This window comes from Phytophthora sojae, assembly GCF_000149755.1.
Source record: "Phytophthora sojae unplaced genomic scaffold PHYSOscaffold_3, whole genome shotgun sequence".
NCBI classification, from domain to species: Eukaryota; Oomycota; class Peronosporomycetes; order Peronosporales; family Peronosporaceae; genus Phytophthora; species Phytophthora sojae.
The window spans coordinates 343,868-367,799 of NW_009258117.1; the positions used below are offsets into that span (position 1 = coordinate 343,868).

General features: G+C 52.0%; 9 protein-coding genes across 9 annotated transcripts; 5 read left to right on the forward strand and 4 right to left on the reverse strand.

Annotated features, from left to right (window-relative positions):
- Positions 1–5,656: 5,656 nt before the first annotated feature.
- Positions 5,657–6,542, reverse strand: PHYSODRAFT_312520 (hypothetical protein; the record flags this gene model as incomplete). Its single annotated transcript, XM_009523594.1, has 2 exons — positions 5,657–6,115; positions 6,165–6,542. The coding sequence occupies 2 exons, from the start codon at positions 6,540–6,542 to the stop codon at positions 5,657–5,659; spliced, it is 837 nt and encodes a 278-aa protein (XP_009521889.1).
- A 153-nt stretch (positions 6,543–6,695) lies between these two features.
- On the forward strand, positions 6,696–7,121 carry PHYSODRAFT_494226 (hypothetical protein; the record flags this gene model as incomplete). The annotated part of the gene is made up of 1 exon (XM_009523595.1): positions 6,696–7,121. One exon carries the CDS (start codon positions 6,696–6,698, stop codon positions 7,119–7,121), a length of 426 nt encoding a protein of 141 aa, XP_009521890.1.
- A 173-nt stretch (positions 7,122–7,294) lies between these two features.
- PHYSODRAFT_557030 (hypothetical protein) lies at positions 7,295–7,919 on the reverse strand (the record flags this gene model as incomplete). The annotated part of the gene is made up of 2 exons (XM_009523596.1): positions 7,295–7,457; positions 7,527–7,919. The coding sequence occupies 2 exons, from the start codon at positions 7,917–7,919 to the stop codon at positions 7,362–7,364; spliced, it is 489 nt and encodes a 162-aa protein (XP_009521891.1). The 3' UTR covers positions 7,295–7,361.
- Positions 7,920–9,390: 1,471 nt separating this feature from the next.
- Positions 9,391–11,844, forward strand: PHYSODRAFT_312523 (hypothetical protein; the record flags this gene model as incomplete). The annotated part of the gene is made up of 1 exon (XM_009523597.1): positions 9,391–11,844. One exon carries the CDS (start codon positions 9,391–9,393, stop codon positions 11,842–11,844), a length of 2,454 nt encoding a protein of 817 aa, XP_009521892.1.
- A 1,652-nt stretch (positions 11,845–13,496) lies between these two features.
- On the reverse strand, positions 13,497–15,337 carry PHYSODRAFT_350366 (hypothetical protein; the record flags this gene model as incomplete). Its single annotated transcript, XM_009523598.1, has 6 exons — positions 13,497–14,365; positions 14,445–14,697; positions 14,777–14,832; positions 14,917–15,003; positions 15,103–15,182; positions 15,264–15,337. The coding sequence occupies 6 exons, from the start codon at positions 15,335–15,337 to the stop codon at positions 13,497–13,499; spliced, it is 1,419 nt and encodes a 472-aa protein (XP_009521893.1).
- A 134-nt stretch (positions 15,338–15,471) lies between these two features.
- Positions 15,472–16,577, forward strand: PHYSODRAFT_490527 (hypothetical protein; the record flags this gene model as incomplete). The annotated part of the gene is made up of 6 exons (XM_009523599.1): positions 15,472–15,492; positions 15,553–15,652; positions 15,727–15,826; positions 15,902–16,195; positions 16,263–16,323; positions 16,392–16,577. The coding sequence occupies 6 exons, from the start codon at positions 15,472–15,474 to the stop codon at positions 16,575–16,577; spliced, it is 762 nt and encodes a 253-aa protein (XP_009521894.1).
- Positions 16,578–18,152: 1,575 nt separating this feature from the next.
- PHYSODRAFT_297828 (hypothetical protein) lies at positions 18,153–18,629 on the forward strand (the record flags this gene model as incomplete). The annotated part of the gene is made up of 1 exon (XM_009523600.1): positions 18,153–18,629. One exon carries the CDS (start codon positions 18,153–18,155, stop codon positions 18,627–18,629), a length of 477 nt encoding a protein of 158 aa, XP_009521895.1.
- A 1,684-nt stretch (positions 18,630–20,313) lies between these two features.
- On the reverse strand, positions 20,314–21,555 carry PHYSODRAFT_297829 (hypothetical protein; the record flags this gene model as incomplete). The annotated part of the gene is made up of 1 exon (XM_009523601.1): positions 20,314–21,555. One exon carries the CDS (start codon positions 21,553–21,555, stop codon positions 20,314–20,316), a length of 1,242 nt encoding a protein of 413 aa, XP_009521896.1.
- A 205-nt stretch (positions 21,556–21,760) lies between these two features.
- Positions 21,761–23,926, forward strand: PHYSODRAFT_493573 (hypothetical protein; the record flags this gene model as incomplete). Its single annotated transcript, XM_009523602.1, has 2 exons — positions 21,761–22,769; positions 22,845–23,926. The coding sequence occupies 2 exons, from the start codon at positions 21,761–21,763 to the stop codon at positions 23,924–23,926; spliced, it is 2,091 nt and encodes a 696-aa protein (XP_009521897.1).
- Positions 23,927–23,932: the final 6 nt, after the last annotated feature.

A 23,932-nucleotide genomic window follows, 5' to 3' on the forward strand; every position in this document is an offset into this window, starting at 1 on the left:
CAGGGGGACTTGGGGCTGTTGCCAGACACGATCGAAGTGTTGACGGGTGACGATTTTAGCAGCTGAACCTGCTGTGTCAGTGCTGCGACCGATGTACGGAGCTCATTGATCTGCTCCTTGCGGCTCTTGCGCTTCATGGGGACTTTGAATGATCGGGCTGACCTACGTTCGTTGGCGATGCGCGCTGGGTGGAGACTATGGCCGGTCAACACGATGGGAGAGTCCTTCGCCGGTACAATATTTGCAGTTTGGACTGGGGTCGACGAAAGTTGTTCCAGGTCCTCAACAAAACTCACTTGCTCAACGCTACTAAAGTCGAGACTGCGTCTGGTTCGTGCTGGCCAGTCGGCCTCTACGTTAAAACCATCCAAGAACTCAGCCAGGTCAAGTGGATCTGAACTAGGAGGCTCTGTAACAGGTACGGTACTCTGTACCGGGTGATGAGATCAGCAAGAAACAGCGAGCGAGCAGGACGACGAGATCTGCAGCACGGAGGGGACGACAGTCGAGGGAGCCGGCGGTAGCGATGCACGAGGGCCGCACGTTCGGGATCTTGGGCACCGGTAGTCGAACGAGAAGACGCGATCCAAGACGGAGAGCGGTGAGTGGCTGGATGCACTGCTAGAGAGCGCAGTCAGCTTGAGACCGCTCGGTGAAGAACCTACCTCGCGGGCCACAGACGACGAGAAGACGAGTACTGGCGAGCACGAGTAGCCGGTGACGATGAGAGACGAGCGAGGAGTGACGACCTTCGCAGACGACTGAGCAAGGGGCGACCTTCGCGGGTTGTCGCCGACAACGAACGACTGACGAGTGGGTGAGGCGGGCGAGATGCTGTCAACAGCCCAGCTGACGAATCGACGAGTGAAGTGCGGCTAGTGACGACGCTATGGCGGAGCCACCAACAGACCAGAACGTGCATGAGTGCGGGGTGAGGCGGGCTAAGACCTGCGTGTCAGCGCCAGCCAACAGACTGATAACGCATGAGTGTGCGGGGTGAGGCTAGCTACGGCTGGCGTCGGATCTAGGCAAGGTGAACGAGTCGAACGTGTTGTACGAGTTGTACGAGTACTAACTGACGAACGAGTAGTACAGTAAAGTGTCTCGATAAGGAACGCCTGATATGGATAGAAAGAAGAAGGTATATGCATGATTGAAGGTTTGTCTCGTCACATCAAATTCCCCTATGTACTGATTTACCGGCACGTGATGGGTTGGAGCGTGGCGAAAGCACGACATATCTTGCTACGCACACGGGAGGAAACCACTAGATCATGTGACATCGAGTCGATGTTCTTTCGCATGCCTGTGTGGACTTCGAATTGATCAGGCCGCCATCATGGCTAACCAAATAGTTAACGGGCAAGCGTCAAGCTAAAAGATGTAGCGGAGGATTCCTCCGCGACCTTTGAGTTAGCCACGAGGCTCGGTTCCTGAGCTCGGATTGGCGGAAATTTTCAGAAGCGAGAGGATGGGTGGAAGATGTGTGGCGTTAGCTCCCTAAAACAGTACATCACACAGAAAGTGGATACAAAAGGGGGATGATGACTTCCTGCAGAGTATAAAATGTAGCCCGTTCTTTATCGAGGCACTTTACTGTAATACAAAAAGTAGGAACGGACGCGTTCCGGCACAGGACTCAAGTGGAGGTCCTGTCGGCCAACATGCGTTGAAGTTGCAGTATCGAGATCCTTACCACAACGGGCCTTGGCGAGGACGCACAACGAGCGACGACCCGCTGGCGAGCTGGGGTTAGCAGACCCGTTACAGCTCCATCGTTAGGGTCTCGAACAAGCGTTTGTTCGCAAGAACTCTAGCTTGTAGATGCTTCCTTGGTCGGCGACGCTAGAATTTACAAGTGGGCGATTTATCAGGATGGACTAAGCAGTGAGGCTACGCACCTCAGGGCCGTTCTTAACAGAGGTAGATTGGTAGATTTTGGTTGTATCCGTGCAACCTCGTACAACTTTCGAGCGTAATCGTCCCTGACGTAGAAAGGCGCAAGGTATCACGAGGTTGCACGGGAGGTAGCATATGAACTTTGTCAAAGTTGAAAGAGTTCACGGTTGTACGGAGGGGAAAGTCGAAATTTTGCAGTTGAATTCCCTCGTACCGCGGTACCGCGGAACGTTAGCTATGAAATAGTACATGATTAGGGATACAGAACAAACTGTCCAATCAAGAGTCACGAGGGAAACACATCGTGACTCTGCTATCTATAGCACTTCCCGAACCTCACTAGCGTTTTGTATGCGAGCAGTTTTCTCTGCAAATTTCCGCGCAAAAACGTCGCTAAAACAGCATCTCTAACAGCAGATCAGATGTACTCTTCACTAGCTTCACTGCCCCCGTGCTAGTTGTGCTTAAATGCCACCTACCTTAACCGCTGCAGTGACTGGAAGAGGGGGCGTAAAGTGGCGGCTCCACACCCCGTGTCGTCTTGTCCTCTTTTAACGCGGTTTCTAGCGCTCTCTGCGGCATCCGCCTCGGTAAAATAAAAAATAAAAAGTAGAGGCGAAAGTTGACTATTGAAAAATTAGATGAACGGATACATTTCATTCTTATCAGCAAGGTACATGTTGCACGGTGATACCCGCACGTCTCTAGCACACTTGGACCTTGGTTGTACGGTGATACCAATCTACCTCTGTTAAGAACGCCCCTGAGGAGAGTGTAAGTCCCTCCACCATGCAAAAACGCATTGCCGCCGATTACCACAACGCCATGGGCCATTTCTTTGTAGTAATCAAGTGGTCCAATAGCTACATTATTACTGTACTTCGAAGTACTATTATTTATTGTTGGATCATATACTACGGTAGTACGGTATAAATTGAAGTATAGTAATAGAAGACGTCATCCACGCTCTGGATGCGGTCAGATTTTAGCTTCGCAAGGAGACAAATCCTGTCTGCTGCTGAGACGAGCATGGTCTGTATCGCAAACAACTTCTGCATTTGTCTTCAACTGGTTTGCGGGCTTTGGCCAGCGGTGTTCGCAGTTTGGTCTTTTTTTCACTGTATTCCAAAACCTGCACAGTAGAAAGCTTTATTTACTACTAATTACAGTAATTAGTCTACCCCAGACTAAATCTGAATAGCAGATTTTTCATTGCCCACAATTATTAGTCTGGCCCCAACAGTGACAGACTAATTTTGAATTCAGACTAATTATGAATATCTAAAAATATCCGTTTTCCAGTAAGAAAAAACATTATTTTTGTGAAATGGTATGTTTATACGTATTTTCAAATATTTTTTATAGTATACTATATTTATCGTGGCTTTAAGGAGAAATAAAGACTAAATCATCGCAGATGCTGCTTCTCTAACGGTTAGAGAAGGCTATTCAATGGGTTCGATGCCACGTTCACTCAGGTACTTATCTATTGTATTTTCCAGATATCAGGTTCTGTGTGTGCGAGATCTGGTAAATTGGCTGCTGTCAAGTGCTTTTTCAAAAAGCAGTGCCGTAAAGTAGGTAGATATTGACTAGAATCGTGGTCACCACGACAGACTAATTATGAACATTTTTAGCCAGACTATTAATGAAGACGTCAATTTTTGCTTGACACGAATTAGTCTGGCCCAGACTAATTTTGAGCCCAGACTAATTACTGTAGGCACTGTACTAGTAGTACTATGCAGTAATAGCGCTATGCTTGCCGCAGGAGAGAGTTGCGTGAAGACGTTCTTGAATTTTAGCGCTTGCTCTTATTTTTGTACTGTGAAATATCATGCGTCCATTTGCTGGATGGCTTACGCTGCTCAATCTGCCGTGGCGGATCTAAGTGAGCTCACACTATTGGGCTGCTACCGCGGGAGTCCCCGTATGCGGCGCTGCAGCAGTGCGCGGCGACGGGCGTAGTCAGCCGTCATAACCGCAAATTTCATTTCATTGCATGAACTCACACTAGCGTTACTGCTATTCATGGTACATACTGCACAGCTTCAAGCTGCCAGACTGAGCTTCGGTTCATATTGAATATATAATGTGTTTATTTTCTGGGGTTATTCGGTGTATATGTCCAAATTTGACGCCTGCAACTTGATTTTGTAGAATTGCTATACTGATTTCAATGCCGTTTAGGTCTCCTCACTTCAAAGTCGACTCTCAACAAACAGTCTGCACCCACGACCATTAATCAATAGCGATAATTTTGTTTTACTCAACGACGGTAAATAGTTGCTGCTGCTGTGGCGTCCGACATGTACATACAGATATCGTATCTTAGAAATGACAGCCACATGCCTAAACTAACTTAGCCGATACGACGGCGACCTACCTATTGCTCGCTTGCTGCCCCGATTCGGTCGATTCCTCACAAATTGCATTGACTGACTGATCACCCCTCTTTATTATTGCTGCTGCCTGGTTAGCTTGTCGCCGAAAGCATGCTTTGAGCTGTAATAATGAATCGGAGTTTGCGCTGCTGTGCTGTAATACAATTGCTGTACAACTGTCAATACAATTGCTGTACAACTGTCATTGCTGTTGTTTCAAATAGCTCTTTAACCGATAATGCAACATAAAACCTTATGTTGCATTATCTCAAACACCCGCAGGGGCGCAAACGACAGTTCTTACGAACTGCGGATTGTGTTGGAAGCAAGGCATACTTCTGTAGTAGTCACATCATTTTTTGCTTTACCCGATGGATTCTTCCAACAACTCTTGGCAGTTGAAAGAACTTTGCGGCTGCATCCTTTATCTGCTATATCCACGTAAGCTCGCCACTGATGCTGCAAGGTAGCCTGGTCACCCTGAGCACATCATGACACAATAATGAGATTCTCAACGATTGCAATTTCCTGACCGAAACACGTCTGACCGCTACGCCTCACGACGATTCCCCACCGACTAGGATTTGCAGGTCGTAGGCTCTGCGAGAGTTCGGCTGATGGTTTCTTCGGCGTAACAACTCGTTGCTCCACCAGGGGTGGACCACCACGTATGAGGCCAAACCATTCTTGCAGTACGTGAAAGCCGCCGAAGTCTTGCTGGTGCGGCTCAATTGTTTAGATTCCTACCACACGGTATGGTTCTGTTACTTCAGATCGTGATAGACTGGCTTGAATATTACAAGCAAATACCCGTCGGCTTACCCCTGCGCACTTGTCTGGCCTCGTTATCCTTCACGAACTCCTAGGCGCCGCAGAAATGCCCAGACTGTGTCGTGTAAGGCAAGATCATCGTCTTCTGTGCCGTGAAAATCGGAAGGGAATTGGTTCTTGCCTAAGAGCCCAACAAAGACCTCTCTTTTAGTAGCGTCAGGGTATAAGATTGGCACAGCGTTGAGAAGGAGCGATGTCACTTGACCCCTGCTCAAAACACACTTCAGAGGTACACGCAGCAGTCTAATGATTCACGCAACTGCTGCTTCAAGTACTCAAGAGTACCCTGTAGCGGCGTAGTTAACTCGATCCCATTGATAAGCTATCAATGATAGCACTACTAAGTAAATTGATAGCCACAGGTGCCAGTTATCGTCATAAAAACATTTTAGTTGTTGTTGTCATCACTGACAATAGGCAGCACAAGCGAAGAAGTGATCAGCTAAAACTTCAGTCCGATAACATAACACCAAGGTAATAAACATTTCGATCCAAGTAAGTCCACGCAGTATCATGACATGCGAACGGAGATTGTTGCCTTTTCACTGGTTCGAGGTGGGCTTAGTTCCGACGACCAAGAAGAACGGGACCTCCTGCTTCGTCTTGGGGGAAAACATCGGCATCCACTGTCGTCCGAAATGGGTCCCAGCAATACCCAGCGATGCCTGCACCTCCAAGCCCCACTTAATCTCGCTCAGCACACCATCCAATGGATCATCTTCGCCATATTTCATCGCGCATTTGCCCCACTCTTCTGTGTCGGCTACGAACTGGCCAGGTATATCCGCCCACAGTTCGCTCCCAGGAACCGACAGGTGGTCCATAACCTTTAGCAGCTCGACGATCCTGGCACGTTCAATATACGGGACCAAACCCTCCAGCGCCCAAAACGTTGGCACGGTCGGGTCGAAACCACAGTTCACGAGACTATTTTCTAGTCCCGACTGAGCCAAATCAGCCACAATATAGTCCACTTTGTGAGCGATCAACGGAGCTTCCAGCTCCCATCACCTTAGTCTTGTGATCAAATAGGTCCTGGGCTTGATCAACTTCAAGAACGTGGCACCCGCGCAGCGACTCCAAGCGGTAGGCTCGAGCGTCCAGCCCCGCCCCTAGAATCACAATTTGCAGGATGTGAGGATTGCGCCGACCAATTGCCTCGTCCAGGTATCGGGTCCGGAATGCGATAAAGTCCTCCGCGCGAGAGTGCAGTTGACCCTTGCTCGATAGCGCCTTCATGGATTTTGTGATCTCGTCGGAGTGTTTTTTTGTCAATGATCCCGCGAAGGGGTCGTTGACGATGCGGCCGTCGCGAGCGCTCTCCACAGCTCGAAGATAGGTCGTCACATAGCCCATCGACTCTGCAAAGGCGTCATCCACTCGGGGGGCGTCCTCTTGGGCTAGCGAAGACGGAGGCGCGGGATCCATCATCGCCGAGCCCAGGAGGAACTTGAAGACGATCTCGAAAATGGACATAATCTGTGTCGCACAAATCAGTGATTTGTGCTTTATATATATATGATCCGACTAGAAGTTGGACTAAAATAACTGTATGACCAAATTTGAATCGATTGTTCCAAGATGACGCTGCTGTGGTCGGCGGTACAGTGGCTCTCATGGCTTGCGCTGCACCTCGTGGCGCTGTCGCTGCAGCTCGCTCCGTTGGCTGCGTCCCTCACGACCGTGACTGCCATCGTGCTGGTGTCGGCCATGACGGCGCAGGCGCTGGAGCACGGCGTGCTGGCGTCCATGCACCGCTCCAAGTGGCACAAGGCGAGCAGCTACGACGACCTACGGCGCGACTTCTACCGCGGCTACTGGCTGCTCACTCTGCTCTACGTGGCGGGGTCGGCGCTGTGGATCTACTTCACGGAGAGGACGGGCGCCAGGGTCGTGTACGGCGCAGTGTTCTGCGCGCTGTGGTGGGGCGTCCAGTTGGCGCTGGTCGTGGCGCTCACGCCCCTCGACGAAGTGCTCAACAAGATCAAGGCGGCGATCAAGTGGTGAGGCTGCGGACAGAAACAGAAGTTAATAGAGATGTAGGTGGCCGAGGCGGCATCGCAGGCAAGGATCCAGGGGACTTGACAGCCTGCGTCGACAAACTCCAAGCACCAGAGTACACTAAACTACCCACCCACTTCCCGGCAAAGTGCGCAGTCATTCGCCATACAGCAGAATCTACTCCCCACTTCAATCTGTTCACGAACCAGTGCTGTGGACGACGTTGCTACTGCTCCATTTCAATTATCAGCTCTGCGTCTTTTTCAGGTCCTCATCATTCGCTGCGACGTCTTCCTGCTGTACAACCAGCGCCGCCGACGGCACCTGCACCTGCACCTGCACCTGCACCTGCACCTGCACCTGCTTCTGTTCCTGCTTCTCTTGTGCGGCCTGCGTCTCCTGTGCAGCCACCAGAGCAATGCTTTGCTGCTGCTGCTGCTCTTCCTCCTCCTGCTGCTTGAGCGCCTGCTTGGCTCTCTCCGCTGCCCCCTGGACCTGCTGCTGTTTCTGCTGCTCCTCAAACTGCGCGAACGTGAGCTTGTCCGCGATGATCTTCTGCGCCACCGCCGGCTGCAGCGTCGAGATGGCTGAGGGAGGGAATCCGGCGTCCACGAGCTGCTGGCGCATGCTGCGCGTGATCATGAAGGCCACGGACGCCACCTGCGGCCCGTTGCCCGTGCTTCCCTGGCCGTACCACACGCGCTCCGCCCACTTGGAGCCGTCGTAGTGCCACTTGTTCACGTAGTAGCGCCCCAGCAGGTGCCAGCGCTGCGCGCGCGCCTGCAGTCGCCGCACGACGGTCATGGCTGCGTGCTGGTGGTGACGAGTTTTGTGGTGGATGATGCACAATGTGGACGCTCACATATTATGGTGTGTAGTTGGTGTGCAAGCCGCGAAATGCTGCCGATTTCATCAGGTACAGTATCCTATGGAGTACATTCGGAGCAACCAAGGACAAGTTTCCTGGGCGCTCAGCTTGTCCTTGCAGGACTGTCCTAAGTTACAGTACATGTAGTAGGACAGGCCTGCTTGTGGATCGACAGGGAATTCGTGGACGTGAAATTGTGAGGTTTCTGAAGAAGGAATCGAACCCCCGCACAACCTCGCGAGTACGTCTGCTCGGTGGGAACGCAAGAGTGCGGGTCTGTCCTGGAGGAACCCAGGATTGAATGCATTGTGCAGTATTCATATCACGCACACGCACGGCAAGCCCTGGTACATGTAGCATGCAGCTCGCCGCGAGCCAGGCTGGGCACGCAGCATCTTCAATCGACAAATTGGAACGGCGCGAAAGTGACGGCCAGAACCGGGCCGGCATCACGGAAGACGAGGGAAACTTCAGGCGCCTTGTTCCTTTGCGCACTGCTGCGGCGCTTTCTCCGAGAACGGCGTGCGTTTTGTATCGATAGTGCATGTGTAAAGTCACGAGCGCACTCGGTTCGTGAGTCTCCGTTAAGTGTGTGTGCGGGTAACATCGTTTCGCCTGATAACCGTGAGAAGGGGCTGGCACAGTAGCGTCAAAAAGGACTCGACCCACTCGCGCTGCTGCCGCAGTGACTGCAATCTACCTGCGTTTGTAGTCAAAGCCAACGATGCGTTCTCGACCTCTAGACGGAGCTCGCACTGCAAGTTGATGGCCCTGCCGCATTGCCGTTATGAAGGCTCGGTCGCCAAGACGAAATTTCGCCAAGCAACCGGCAGCGGAGGTTGCACACTTCGATTTTTGCGCAGGTTGCACACGCGGATCCAGGCATAAACGCCTGGCTTGAGGCGCAAATCAACGCCGGACGCTGAAATCCTATTGGGCAGAGCTATTCCGCCACGCTTCTCCTGGCTTCCGTCCTGCAGCGCTCGCTGCTTGGTGCCGGTCCGTCCAGAAAACTTTTGCACCTGATCCGAAACGACCGGCACAGAGCACAGCGCTGGCGCACGTACGCAAGTACGTGTCCCGGGAGTGCAGTAACATGGTGTGCATACCATTCGCCTGGATGCTTGGTGGGCGCCAGACGCAGTCCATGAATTTGGGAGTGTCTGCTCGCACGGGGGGCATGCCTATCAAGCCTAGCCCTCCGGCTACCGTGCCCTGATGCGGCCCCTTGTCTCGCCTTCGCATTGGTCCAAAATCCCCTCTAAATTCCCTCATTGGTCAAAACCCCTTCGCCGCCAACTGCCAAGAGTCAGTCCAGTCGGTGCCTGCTCTCTCTCTGTTGCCCATTCTGCCAATTGGGCGTTGGGGCGCACACAGTGCCGACTGACCGACTGAGCGCCCGCCACTATGACGACCATCTTCGGGCAGGAGCTGAGCCCCGGCATGGCGGCGCTGGTGTACGTGTTCCTGGTGCTCGCGCTGCTGGTGCTGTGCGGCTCCATCTGGTACTACTGGAGCTACGCGCGCAAGATCGAGCGCTTCCTGGCGCGCGACAACCAGAACAACAACATGATGCGGCACCACCTCGTGGACTCGTTCCTGCAGCGCGGCGAGGAGGAGTGGCCCTGCTCCATCTGCTTCCACGATAACCACCCGGACAAGACGAGCTGCGTCATGTGCGGCACGCCGCGCATCGTCACGGCCACGACGCCGTCCAACCTGGCGCGCGCCTCGGGGCTGCACAAGCGCGACTTCAGCCAGAGCTTGCTCAACCAGCAGTCCCGGGTGCGCAGCTTCCACGTGCGCAGGCTCAAGCAGATGGACCTGACCTCGAGGCAGAAGGCGGCGGTGCGGCGCCACCTCTGGAAGCGCAAGCGCGGCAAGGACGGCGTCATGCGCTGGGTGCGCATCGACGCGCAGCACCGCGACGAGGACAACGCGCCGCCCCCCGTCGAGGACGCCACGCAGCTCAACAAGGAGAACAGGAGCGAGACCATGTACAGTGGCCTCAGCACGCCGCCCAACGGCACGGCCATCCTCGGAGGAGACGAGTTCCCGCGCACCAGCAGCCGCTCGTCGTCGTCCTCGTCGCTCAGGGAGGACAACGAGCACATTGCACTGGCATTGAGGGACTTTGGCGTCTCGGAGACGGAGGGGCGACACCCGGACAGCTCCTTCCTGTCCACGGAGAACGACCTGGGGCGTCCGTCCTTCCAGCCGCTGCGCGCGACGGCGCTCAAGCGGCTGGAGGAGGCGGAGGAGCGCCCCACCATGGCATTCTACTCGCAGCAGAACCCGTTCAACCCGGCCAACAGCGGCGCCAACCCGTTCAACGCCAGTGGGAGTAGCAGGAATCCTTTCGCCGGTAGCACAGTGAACCCGTTCGCCAGTACGCGTGGTCTGGCGAGCTCGCGAGGCTTGAACCACATTGACGAGGACAGGGAGGGCACTATCGGTGAGGGACCGGTCCCGGAAATCGGCGGCCCCGTTGGTCCAGGGGAGGACCGGCGCTTTAACGAGTTGAACGACACGGCGATCTCCACTGTTTCTACTGGATATGTACGACATGAGGACGGCGCTGGAGGATACGAGTGGACCCCTGCAGGAACGGTGATCGCCTACACCGACACCAGTCGCCGCATGGACTGCGAGGACGACCTGGAGGAGATTGCGTCGCTGACTTTCCACGACAAGAACCGCTGGTTCCTCGAGCAGGTGCAGAAGCGCTGGCGCAGCTATGAAGAGGGCCATATCCAGTTCGTCGTAAGACGTGAGTTCGTGGTGAGTGACTCGCTGGAGCAGATGCTCAAGTGTCCGCCTAGTCGTTTCTGGGAGCGGCTGCGTATTTACTTCGAGAACGAGCCTGGACTGGACGCTGGTGGTCTGATTCGCGAGTGGTACGAGATTTTGAGTGACTCGCTGTTCAACGACGATTTTGGTCTGTTTATCTCGACGAAGGGTGAAAACATGGGCTACTGGATCAACCCCACATCCGCCTCCAAGGTGCCGAACCACCTGGAGTACTACGAGTTTGTTGGCCGGTTGCTGGCCAAGGCGTTGATTGAGGGCTACAACATGAAGATGTCGCTGGCGCTGCCTCTTATCAAGCACATTCTTGGCGTGCCCATTTCGTTTTCGGACCTGGAGTTCCTCGATGAAGATCTGCACAAGAACGCAATGTGGATGAAGCAGAATGACCACGCTGAGCTTCTCGCTATCGATTTTACGGTTCAGGTTATCACTTCCGAGGGCAAGTCCCACACGGTGGAGCTGGTTCCAGACGGCGCTGGACGCGACGTGACCGATGAGAACAAGAAGGAGTATCTGGAGCTGCTGCTCAAGCACTATATGTTCGAGAGCATTTCGGAGCAGTTGGGCGCGTTGCTCATGGGTTTCTACGACGTTATGCCGCAGTTCCTCATCACGGTGTTCGATTACCAGGAGTTCGACTTGCTGTTGTCTGGTGTTCCGGAGCTTGATGTCAACGACTGGCATACTCACAGCGAGGTTCGCTGGATAAAGCTTGAGAAGCCGACTCCTGTCGAGCATCGCGTACTCAAGTGGTTCTGGGAATGCATGAACGAGTTCACGAGCGAGGAGCGCGCTCGCCTGCTGCAGTTCGCCACCGGCACGTCTCGAGTCCCGGTTCAGGGTTTCAAGGCGCTCATGAGCAGTGACGGCCGTGTCCGTCGATTCACTATTCAGTTCGTGCAGCGTGGAGCACCGCCCACGGGTCTCATGCCGAAGGGCCACACGTGCTTCAACCGCATCGACCTGCCGCTCTACCACACCAAGGAAGAGATGATCAACTATCTGACGCTTGTGATGAACATGGAGATCTCGGGCTTCTGGATGGAGTAGACTTTAGTACGCCAGGCTCTTATCTGTGAGTGAGTCAGTCAGTGCGAAGAGGGAAGAAATTTAAATATGATGTCGATTTTTTTGCAGGCTTCCGTGTGCTGCCAACTGCAGTGTTATGGTCCACTACAGACCAGTCCGTGGCCAATTGTGACTACGCAAGATCATACGGTTCAAAAGACTCGCGTAGCTATAGCTTGCTGAGAAGCTCACCCCCGTACAGTAGCTGCCTCCCTGAAACCCCAAATTGTCGACTTATACCCCCGTAATTGCATCATTTTCTTCTCCAGTTGTTGGGACAGAAATGGCGAAGCAAGGAGCGTTGCCTTGAGCTGCTTGCTTATTCTGTTGATCGGGCTGGAAGTGGAGAAGACGATGCCACATTTTAGCATTTCCGATTTCCAGAAGGATGTTTCGAACATCTTCCGGACTGGAAAACTGTTGTAAAATATCACGTTCAATCACGTCCAGCGTCCCCGCCTCCAGGCACAAACACTCGCGAGCTACACCCCAAACTTATTGAATCTTTCCGCAATAACGGCATCGTCCATACGGAGGTCGAGAAGAGCTGCAGCTTCTTGAAGCTCCTCAAGCGTCCAAAGTGGCATGTAATAATCGCAAACATGCTTTCTGGAAATCTTTTGCCAGCCTTCGTTTGGACTTGTACTGTAAACACAATCATCTGGTGTCGCGTAGTCATCGCACAGGTATAGAAGCTTCTTCTTGGCTTACCTCCAGCTCTTCGTATTGGGAAAACTTATACAGCTTCGTCTTGGTGCCATCTTCGGAGAGAATTCCTCTGCGGAAGCTGAAGTTCTCGAAGGCCGCGGCGACTACCCGTGTGTCAACTCGAAATCGGTCATAGCAGTACGCGTAGAAGACAGACTTGCCGATTCCTGGTGTTCCTGTTATCGTCACGCATCTCTTGTTTTCTGCCAAGAGTTTCGTGTCTGGAAATACACTTCGTAGCAGTCGCGCACGCAGAACTTCTCGCCAACGTATTGAACCACCAATGGCACTGCCGGTGGGTGAAGTGTTTGGTGTAGATTCCTCCGCCGGTGATGCCGGCACAGCGGGTTTCTCTTCAATCGGAGCCTTTTCTTCTGCAGTATTGAGGCCAGGAATGGGGTCTAACAGCCTCTGTTTGCGCGGATGCTCCGGTTGCAGCGGGGGAGTCGGGGAGCACTACAGACTAAATGTTGAGGGTTAATTACGATCTACTTCTGCAAGGTGCATTTTTAGTGCCAAGATATGCAGCGTTCAAATACAACAGTAGTGTTGAATCTATTTGTAAATTGTATTGCCGCTTGATGTTGTAGACCTTGACTTGGAATAATGGACAAGAAGCTGGTGAGCAAGCGTCAGCTCGGCCACTCTGTTATCCATCTTAAACTCGGAGATCCGGCGCAAGTTCGAGGTGGTGTATACCTACGTGTAAATAGCTGTGGATATATATTGGACCATACGATGGACACCAAGAACGACAGATACTGTGACAGCAGGACCCCAAGTCGGTTTTGGATACCAGACGCATGGTATCAATGCGAGGTCTGTGGTGACTAGAGCTTCGCTCAGTTGTGAACGAAAGAGGAAGAAGTTTAAATATGACGTCGATTCTTTTTCTTGTTGTCGCGTTCCGGGTCCGGATACAACATTCACTTGTGCACCGCAAAGCAGTTCGGAGTCATTTGAATGGTCGACTCGACGTCGGTGAAGCGCAGCAAGAACTTGCTGCAGATTTCGTCCGTGTGGTGGCCACCGTCCATCATCCGGAGCACGTCCTTTTCTAGCTGATTCGCCTTGCTCGCCATTGCACGCTTAGTGGACGATATCGAGGACACGTTGCCTCCAGCGCCGTTGGAGCCTGCGCCATTTCCGGTTCCCCCGCCTGGCGCTCCACTTCCTCCACCAGGTTGAGTCGATGATGGCGCTGCGCTGATGGGATTCATTCCAGACAACGACGGGGAGTTTGTCGACAACGCATACGGACGACCCTTCTGCTGGCCTCCTTGTTGCTGCTGCGGCTGCTGTGGTGCTTGGTTCGGCTGCTGCTGCTGCGGACTGGACCCGGGCAGGTTGCGTTCGATGCAGATGGGGTACCGATGCACGCGCCTCAGGAAACCATGGATGAGACCAAAGGTGATGAATCGCCGCACGTCGATAAGCGAGAGGGACTCGGAATACACGACGCAGAAATCGCTCATGCGCAAACTGGGCTGGACGGAGCAATACAGGGCGAAGATACGAGCAAACGACGGGGGCGCATGGCCAGATTTGGCGATGTACACGGCACACTCTGCTTGGAGCTTGGGGTCGTTCGCGAGTACTGCGATCTTCGGCGTGTTGGCGTAAATGTTCGAGTGCAGGAAAATGTCGATCAGCGTGACGCAGCCGTAGTAGAGAAGCTGTCGAACGCATTTCTTCACAATAGCTATTTCGACCTCTGCCTCCAGACTGATCCGCTTCACGTACCGGACGCCGTCGATGAACGGCACGATCTGCTGCAGCGCTAAATCCCATTCAGCTATTGCACAACATAACCATTGCGCCTCTCAGTTCATGAACACAACACCATAAATCCTCGAAATGCTCAAATAACGCACCGCTGTTCTCGAGCAGAGCGCGCAGGTCGCGAATCGCAACTGGCACCTGGTACTCGAACACAGGCGCCGGATCTTGCAGCGTTGGGAACAACTTCAAATTGATGATGTTGGCCGTGTCCACCGGGATAGTGCACTCGCCATGCAGCGTCAGGTCGCGCAAAATCTGCGGCAAGATCGAGCCCAGCAGCTCCTTTTTGTCCGAATTGTAAAGGAAGCCGCTCTCCTTCTCCATCCCCTCTACCAGAGCACCCAACTACGAAGTACAACACAAAACCACATAAAACCAATTATCCTCCACTCAACGACGGCTTCACCGACTGCAAGCGACCAACCTTTCGTAGAATCGGTCGGTACGGTGCGGTCTCCACATGCTCGTCAAACACAAAGCCTGCTCCCACCCGCCAGTCAACGACCCGTAAGCCCACTCCTCTTCAACAATAAGTAAAAATAAATAATTCAAACATATCCCCACCGATATTGAACAGCAGCGCGTTGCGGTGGTACTTGTCGTCCTCGATGCACATCGGATACCCCACGATCTTCATCTGCTGGGCGCGAACTGGAAGCCGCAGCACAATGGTTATTTCACATTATTATTATTATTATTATTATTATTATTATTATTATATTTCTCCTCCCCTTGAAGCCAGCCACGCACCCGTGATGATCTTCCCACAGAGCGCCTTGTCGATGATGATGTAGCCGGACACGCTGTCGAACACCTCGTTGCTCAGCACACTACAGCCAGCACGACAGCGTCAGCCTCCGTCTGTGTATAGTAGCTGCTATAATAGGCATGAAGGACGGCGGCTGGCTCACTTCTCGGGCGCCTGGAAGAGGATCACGGGCCCCGCCACGTTGTCGAACTCGCTGTAGAATAGCCCCTTGATCATCGTCCACTCTCGTCGCAAGTCTCTCAGTGATTGGGACCAAAAATATGTGATTTGAGAAAAGGTCCAGACTATTATAAAGGACTATAATTTGATTGAAAGGCTCGGTCTCAGATAGTTTTTGGCGCGCGAGAGCGATGGCATTGGATGCGCGCACAGTACGACGCCGAGTTTCCACGCTGTTTGCGCGCTTCATGGGGCTGACTGTGGTGTCGCAGGTGACAGTGAAGCTCGCGGAGCTGACGGAGCACTTGGGCTGCGCGCTGTGCCACGGCATTCTGCGAGACGCGCACACCATCCCCGACTGCCTCCACTCCTGTGCGTCCGGTACTGCTGCGGACTATAATTTACACCGTCTCACATACTTTTGGTCGGATGCTACGCCGATGCAGTCTGCAAGAGCTGCATCTATCGGCATTTCCTGGTGAAGGGCAGCTGCGTCTGTCCCAAATGCAACAAGACGCTGAGTCCGCGACCAATTACCACGCTAATGTGAGCTGCAATTGTCGCTGAAGAGAGCACAAGTTGGGGAGGAGCTGATTTGTGCTGCTGTGTTGCTATTACCAGCACGGACCAAAAGCTGCAGGAAGTGGTGGACCGCATTTTCCCAGAGTTTAAAGAGCAGGAGGTGATACTGGAGAAGGAGTTTTACGCCAAGAACAACTTCAAGCTGAGGGAGGCCAATTCTGCCGAGCCGATGGATGGAGCCAATGGGTCCTCATCTTCCCCGATGGCTTCATCACGTGGCCGCTCCAACGCGAATACTCCCACGAAGAAGTCACACGGCGCCAAAGCTGTCAGCAACGGAGGGATCCTAACATGCAACAGGCAGTTCACGATTGAAGTCTACCCGCAGGAAACGTAGGTTTCGCTGGGATTGACGTGGGAGGATGTTTCTAACGTTATGTTCTGCTGGTGGCAATCGCAGCAATGCACGAGCACTACCGGCGCTGAAATTCCCCTTTATGCAGGTCAACGGCAATTTTAAGGTGAGTTACGTGCAGCTGAAGTCTACATAGTACGTTTTGCTGATCGTGTTTGTTGCATTGGGCCACAGATGTTTGAGCTGCGCAAGCTAATTCGGAGGCGTTTGAAGCTACCAGACGAGGTACAACTGGAGATGGCGTGCATGGGTGCCACTGTGGGGCCTGAGCTCTCGGTACATTTCATTCAGCGAACAATCTGGCAGCATCAGAACCAGAAAGAACCGCTTGTGTTGCACTATCGACGCATGACGTCATGATAGTTTCGCGACGGATCTTAGCGTCTGAGAGGGTCATGTCTGTGGAGAGATTTATAGTTGTTGCAGGGCTACAGTCATTAGACTGGCAATGGAAAGTTGTGGGCTAATACGACAACAACAGTTTTGTAGAATTGCACAAATTGATATGTGTTCTTGCTGGTGACCACCGTAAGCCTACGAAGCGTTTTCCTGCATTTGAGCGGGGTGTTTTTCAAGTATCAGCTGAACGAGCTGCGGATATCCACTGAAGTATGCCATCGAGAGCACGGTCCAGCCGAAATAATCAACCACGTCCACGTTCGCCCCATGGTCTAAAAGGATTCGAAGTGGCTCGAGGCGGTTGTACATTGCCGCTATGATCAGAGCTGTCGAGCCGAGGTCGGACTGCTTGTTTGGGTCGGCGCCTTTGTAGACTAAGAACTGCACGATCTTGTTGTAGCCCTTCTTCGCAGCAATGAACAATGGTGTAGTGAGGTCCTCACTCGGTTCATCAATCTGTGCCCCAGCTTCGACTAGCACTTTCACAACCTCCAAGTGTCCGTATTCCGCCGCAATTCGCAACGCAGTAGCCTTTTGTGGCCCCCGAGTATCAATCTCAGCTTCGCACTCAAGTAGAAGGCGGACAGTTCTCGTATGTCCGCTCACGACTGCGCGCATGAGGGGGCTCCAGCCCTCGAAGTCGGCCACATTCACCATCGCCCCTCCCCGGACAAGCGTGGCTGCTATTTCATTTAAACCCAACTGACACGCTAGCCCCAGGGCTGTGCTGCCATTCTGTTCTGCTGGAATGTCAAGGGATGCCCCGCACTCAACGAGAAGCTTCACCATACGCGGATGGTTCTTTATCGTGGCAACGTGAAGTGGTGTGTAGCTGTCAAATCCAGGAGTGTCGACCGGCGCTCCAGCATCCAGAAGCGCCCGCGCTGCCTCCACATGCCCTTCATTTGCTGCAGCTTTCAGTGCGGTGGATCCGCGTCGCGTCCTCGCATTGACGTTCGCTCCATACTCCAAAAGAAGGTTCACAATACCTTCATAGCCGCTGTTCGCTGCCACAATTAGCGGGGTCCACCCAGAATCATCTCGTGCTTCCACGTCGCTGTTACTTTCGAGTAGATTCTTCACACGAACAGTATCCCCGCAAGCGCACGCATCGGGTAGCTCCATGTCGGCGAGTTTGATAATTATCATGAACAAACAAACGAAGGAAGAGTGAGCATTGACCATGATATGCAGCCTGACGACAGGGTTCAAGTGCTAGTTCTAGCCGTGAGAGAGTACAATAGGATTCGGTAACGAACCCAATGGCCCAAGTTTGCTGGACTCATTTTGTCGATGAGCTCGGCTACACTTTTACAACGTTTTTCTATTGTATAACCGTGTTGAAACTGTCCAGAATGAACTAGAATTCATAGTCATCCAAACCGAAGTATCACTACTATTGGGTCCGTCGTCTACAACGTACGAAAACGAAAAACGAAATAGGTTAGCGGAAGGTCTTTTCCACTACTTGGCTGCAGCTTTGGGACCGCTGTTCATTTTGCATTTTCGCATCACCTGGGCACCGCGTCTTTTGGCATGCCAGTCCTCAACATACCCCGGTGCAAGGATGCGCAAGTCGCCTACGAGTTTAATCGGCTAAACGGCGGGTTGGCGTATGCAGAGATGCAGATCCCATTCAATTGCGAAACGAGCAACACCGGCATCGGCAGACCATCAATTCATAATCCAACCACGGCGTTAGGTGCTAACACGGTATCCGATGTTTTTGACGATGCACCGTCGACATCTACGGATGATACGCCGTCACCCTCGATTCAGCAGTCCACGGCAAGTTCGCTTACTGATGGCAGTTCATCGTCGAGCCAGGCCGCAGCGAGCTCCGTTGAAGATGACTCGCCCACTAACTCCACTGCGTCAAACGCAACTGCGACGGATACTGCGCACGAGACACCGTCCGCTTCAACTTTTGGGTCAACCAGCTCGTCGCGCCCACGACAAGGTCTTGTCTACATTTTCACGGTTGTGTTCATGGCAATGCTAGCCCTTCAGTGAGAATTGAAAGCTTCAGTCCTGAGAGGTAACGAAAGTGGTCACGGATCGTGGAACGGGAAAGTTTTTTTTTGCGTAAAAACTGAAGTAAATGTCTTTAAACTGACCCATGCGTTTTCTCCCTTATCGAAGTGGAAAAAAATATAATGTGAGAAACCCGAACAAATAGCGGCATCGTTTGGTCAAAGGAGATTTTTTAGAGATGCTGACCATTTTTGTTTTTCAGAGAGCCCCAAGTCAAAAGACTGTGTAATAGCATCCTGGCTTTATAGGCGTAAAACTATCTCTCTATTACTTCGTTTAGCATAGCCAGTTAAGGAGTCATGAAAACTTTGAAATCTTCGAAAGCTAATTCAGGGAGCAGGCATACTGGGCAATCGTGGGCTACCGAGTCATTGATGCCAACAGATTCGATGACCTCCGAACATTCCAAAACCGCGCCTCGGTCATTTCGATCGATAAAAGGGCGGGAATTTGTGCGTACTGGTTTGCCTTTACCTATATGCATCTCGATCCAGCGGCAGCATATCACTGTTGGTCTGACGCTAGTACTGTCCTGTGTGCCCACCAGGATAATATGCTGGCGTTAGAACTGAATAAAAGCGCTTCTGGAACTGTAAAAAATGAGCGCAACGTGATCAGGTTTATCGATCTAGTCAGGCTTGGTGAGCAGCTCCATGCGCTCACGGGCTGCGTGCTCCAAACAAACGCCAGAAACACAGCAAATTCTTACTCGGATCGGTAGCTGAGCTTGCCACTTTAGCAGGCATTGTATCCGTGGTGCCCAGATTGTAAATCTTTGGGGGATAAAATGAATGAATAGCCTCTGAAGTATTTGATCTTGGCTTGTTATACGGCGCATGACATGTGATGAATAGTACGTTTCAATGCCAAACTCGTCGATTTGATTGCTCTCTACGAGGTGAGCTGACGTCCAAACGAACTTTTTAGTGTCCTCCAACAAGGAGTGCAAGTCATGGCCTCCATCCCGTCGAAGCCTTCGCATTAAAACTCCACCCGTGGAAGAAGAAACTTGCGCGAGACTTCGAAGTGCCGGCCTAAACTTTTCCCGTTGGTTGTAGAGCAGCATTTAATCTTGCAAGTGTTGAGACAGAAATGGCGACGTAAGGCGAGTTTTGGGCTACTTGACGCTAGTGTTTGTGCCTAGCTCAAAGTGATTGAAGGTGTATATTGTGGGGGTGGTACAACAGTTTATCAGTCGGAAAAATATCAAGACGTGCTTCTTGGAATCGGAAACACTGAAATGGATATCGCCTTCTTCACTTCCAGCCCGAGCCAGACAACCAATATTAGCAAACTTTTCTGCGATATGCACCGCCGAAAACACGCAATCGTGCTTACAGTTCACATAATGGCGAGATATTTCCAGAAACATGTTTGTGACTACTACATGTATATACCGTGAGGAGCTTCAAGTTGCGGCTCTTCTTGAGTTTTGTATCGAGGATATTTCAGGGTAAATGAGTGTTATTATTTCTTTCTTTACACCGATTGAATAATACCCCAGTATACGTTTAGGAAATATCTTGGGTCAATATTTAATTTGTTTTAGAAGACATGTTTTTCACCGCCAAACGCGTGGATAACGTTTGTTGCTTCTCTTGAGCTGTGCTAACTTCTTCACTACAGGTAATGCTCTGAAAATCAAACCATACAATCACGTTTGTTAGCGTTGGCGAAATAAACACTCCGTGCGGATATGCAATGTTACGTACTCGAGGAGTGAGGGAGGAACACGTCCGGGACAGTTGTTAGCAAACCCGCCCAGCTGCTTGTCAAAATTGCAAAAAATCCCACGGAGCTTTGGCTTCGGTGAGGCTCGCCCAGCCCGGTGAATCCATCGCCCCAGCATCTCGCTGATGGTAGCAAAGCGCCACCACTGCTTTTCCGTCCAAGGAGTGTACTTGCCCGTTCTCTGCTGTTGAGAATACTCTCTAAATGCCCGTTGATAATTGATCAGTAGCAAGTTGAGCGCATCTGCGATGTGATGCGGTTTTAATGCTTCTGGATTGGACTTCGTGGCATGAATGATATTCTCCATCCGCTGGAAACGACCCGGGTAGAAGCCTTTCTTGAGTTCACTCAATGCAGAGCTGGTAGCTTCCAATTGGGGATCGACCAGAGACCGAGGCAGGTCTTGGTTGTCTTTAGCAAGATTGAACACACACTCAATGTTCGCAATTGTCCTCGTTAACCACTGGATCCCCCAACATTTCTGTGTGTGCAACCTTGACACGACGCCCGGCAGCAAGACCGTTGCATCGCGGAAAGATGCCGCAGTCTCCTCACTGGGCACCCCGCCTTCCTTGATGAACCTGACAAATGCAGTCATCGCCACACCAGAGCTCCGTTCAAAGCTGGATACCACGTCGTTTGCATGTTCGTCCATTGCAGCAACACACGCAGCACTCTGGGCGTATTTTGCGATGGTAATTTTGAGTTCATCTTGTTGGTTTGGTCGGAGGCCGGGCTCATTGTCATCGCCTTCGTCTGCAGTCTCCATCGAGCTCGTTTTGGACTTCAACTGGTCGCAAATTGCAGTATCTTGGTGACAAGGTAGGTCTTCTTCATCTTCAGTGTCAGTATCGGAACCAGCGTTTTCTCCAGCACCAACTGTCGATGCATTTTCGTGGCGGTTTTCATTCGGTTCGGTAGCTCGAGCTGCAATCAGGTGCGCGCAGTCTCGAAGCTTGTCTTGGAGTCTCTCGATGTTAGTTAGGACTTTGTGAACTGAAGCAGCAGAGCTACGGCAGTCCCCGGCAGGGAAATCCTTTCCGACCAGGAGTTTCTGCTGCAGAGTAGCCACGAGACGCAGGAGTTGGAGTTCCGCGTCCTGCAGGGCGTCCATCAAATCCCAGCCAGCCAAGTACAGTTTACTCTCGCCCAAATGCAGGAGTACTATACTCATATTATTACTTTTTGAAACATTAAGTATATAATATGTCGTAAATTTGGAAGCATGTTACGGTACTAATTTTAGAATCCTAAAATTGCGATAAGTTTTCGAAGTTGATCGCCCAAAATATATTCTTGACGAGTCTTCGCGAGCTGTCGCTCTCCTGACAATCAAGTCATTCTCGATTCTCTAGGGCATCCAGGAATAAATGCCGGAAATGTCGCCAAGAGCATCGAAACAATCTCCTGCCTCCCAGTATGTTGACCTGTCACCCTGGGCGTTCGCCTTGTGGTGGATGGTTTTGTTCGTGGTACACGTGATCACGGGCGGCTACAATGCGGCGTACGCGATGTTCTATTGGGAGCTTCAAAACACGTACCTCTACTTGTGCCTCGACTACTCAGGAATCGGTATGCCTGCGGATGCTCACTCTACTATCGCGATAGTTAACGCTGTTCTGGCTGGACTGCATGGCGTCTGCCTGCTCTCCATGGTTGGAGCTTCACTGTGGCGACGGGAGTTGGCGTTCTCGCCGTGGCCTGAACCAAGTAGTAAGCGGGGACTGTTCAATAAAGCAGTGGTACCGACGGCCGATGACAGATTTTCGTCGCGGATCACCTCCGCACGAACCCAGACAGTCTACTTGTACTCGCTGGTTTGGGGTCGACAGGGCGTGTTGGGGGTAAACGGGAACAAGTTCCACGTGATTCTTGTCGTCCGTGAATTCATAGAGACGGCGCTTCAAACCGTCCAAGCCTATCGGATGAGTCGACTATTACCTCGAGTGCTTCTTAACCGCTTCTACGTGTGCTTACTCGTACTGAACTGCTGGTCGTCCGTCCTCATATATTCTCTGCTACGGCATCGGATCGAGGCCCAAAGACGCTTCACTTGTCTTCTGTGCGACTGTATTCTGGACCTGGTATCGTGCGTCGGAGTACCGCTCATAATGCTATTCAGCTATCTAGGCGACTACGATGCTGGCCTAACTGGTTTTGACATGGAAAAATGGTACGACGACGTATGGTCCGCTCATGCCCTGAATGAATTTCAGATGATCGTAGTGGTATCGTGGTCTGACTTGGCGAGTCGAGCTTTCTTATCCTTGGGACTGATTTTCACGACTACCAATCTGAAAGAACTCTTACGCAAATATCGACGACGCATTGCTTCTACGGCGAACAGCATCAGAATTCCGGACAAAATGCCAAGTCTCAAATCCATTGGTCCAGTAGCATCAGAAATCGAGCTGGCGCGCGGCCCACAGCCCGTGAAAGTTGGAGGTTGTTGTAGAGGAGGAGCACTACGAGCTCGAGGCAGACAAGTTCTGCTGCACTTAGTCCACTTCTTGTTTGCAGTCTGGGGTGTAGTGGTGCTCAGTCTTCACATTCAAGCCTCGGTGCGGCCAAAAGCGGCTCAATGCGTCTTGCAGGTTTTCCCATGGGCTGAATCGAATCCATCCTGCTACCTGGCTGTTCTCGACTGCTATCGTCTGGGCATATCCGGAAAATTGGCAGAAGTTGAAGACCACTGGAGCGAGTTTGATCGGTCTACTGTTGTGACGTTGGTTATGCGTCACTGTCCAAATCTTGAGATTCCAGATATGCTGGCCGATTTTCACTTGACTACCGGTATCAAAGTGTACAACTCGACAATTCAGAGCTGGGAAGCATCGGCAGCTATCACCAATACGAACCATCCCGAGCTGATCTGGTTCTACTTGGTCCGTGTCAACTTGACGGACGGGGTTTTACCTCAAGGGGCCCAGTCGTTGGATTTCCCTGCAAAACTGTACGATATCGAGTTTTGCTACACGAACCTCCGCGAGCTTCCTGATGATTTGGACTCGAAGTGGCTCATCGGAACTGCAATCTACATGGAATACTGCCAGCTCACGACTGTGCCTCTAGTTCTCACTCGGTTGGACCCGTACTACTTGGCGCTTACGGGCAACCCAATCACTGAACTCCCGCCCGAACTGTTCGAAGTACCGGACATGTTTCACTTAGGGCTCGGCAACACCAGCATTGCTCAACTGCCTCGCAATGTCACGAATCTCTCGCCACTGCTGTCATTTATCCACTTCACCAACACAGACGTGTCGTTCTTCTGGGCTTGGATAGATCCACTGATCCAGCGAGCGCTAGGCGGAGGAGAAGCTCCACTCAAAATGGGTGGGTCCACGTACTGCTTCGACGTCGAAAATGTCATACATGGAAACACGGATACTTTCAGCGTGCTGCCGTCGGGAGAATACTCACCGATGCTGATGGATGCATCCGAGGCCAACCGAGACGTGATACTGCAGGCAGTTGACTGCGATCTCATGCATTCAAGAACATTTTACCCGATTGCGTTCGAGGACAGCATCAGTTCACTCTAGCTCCTC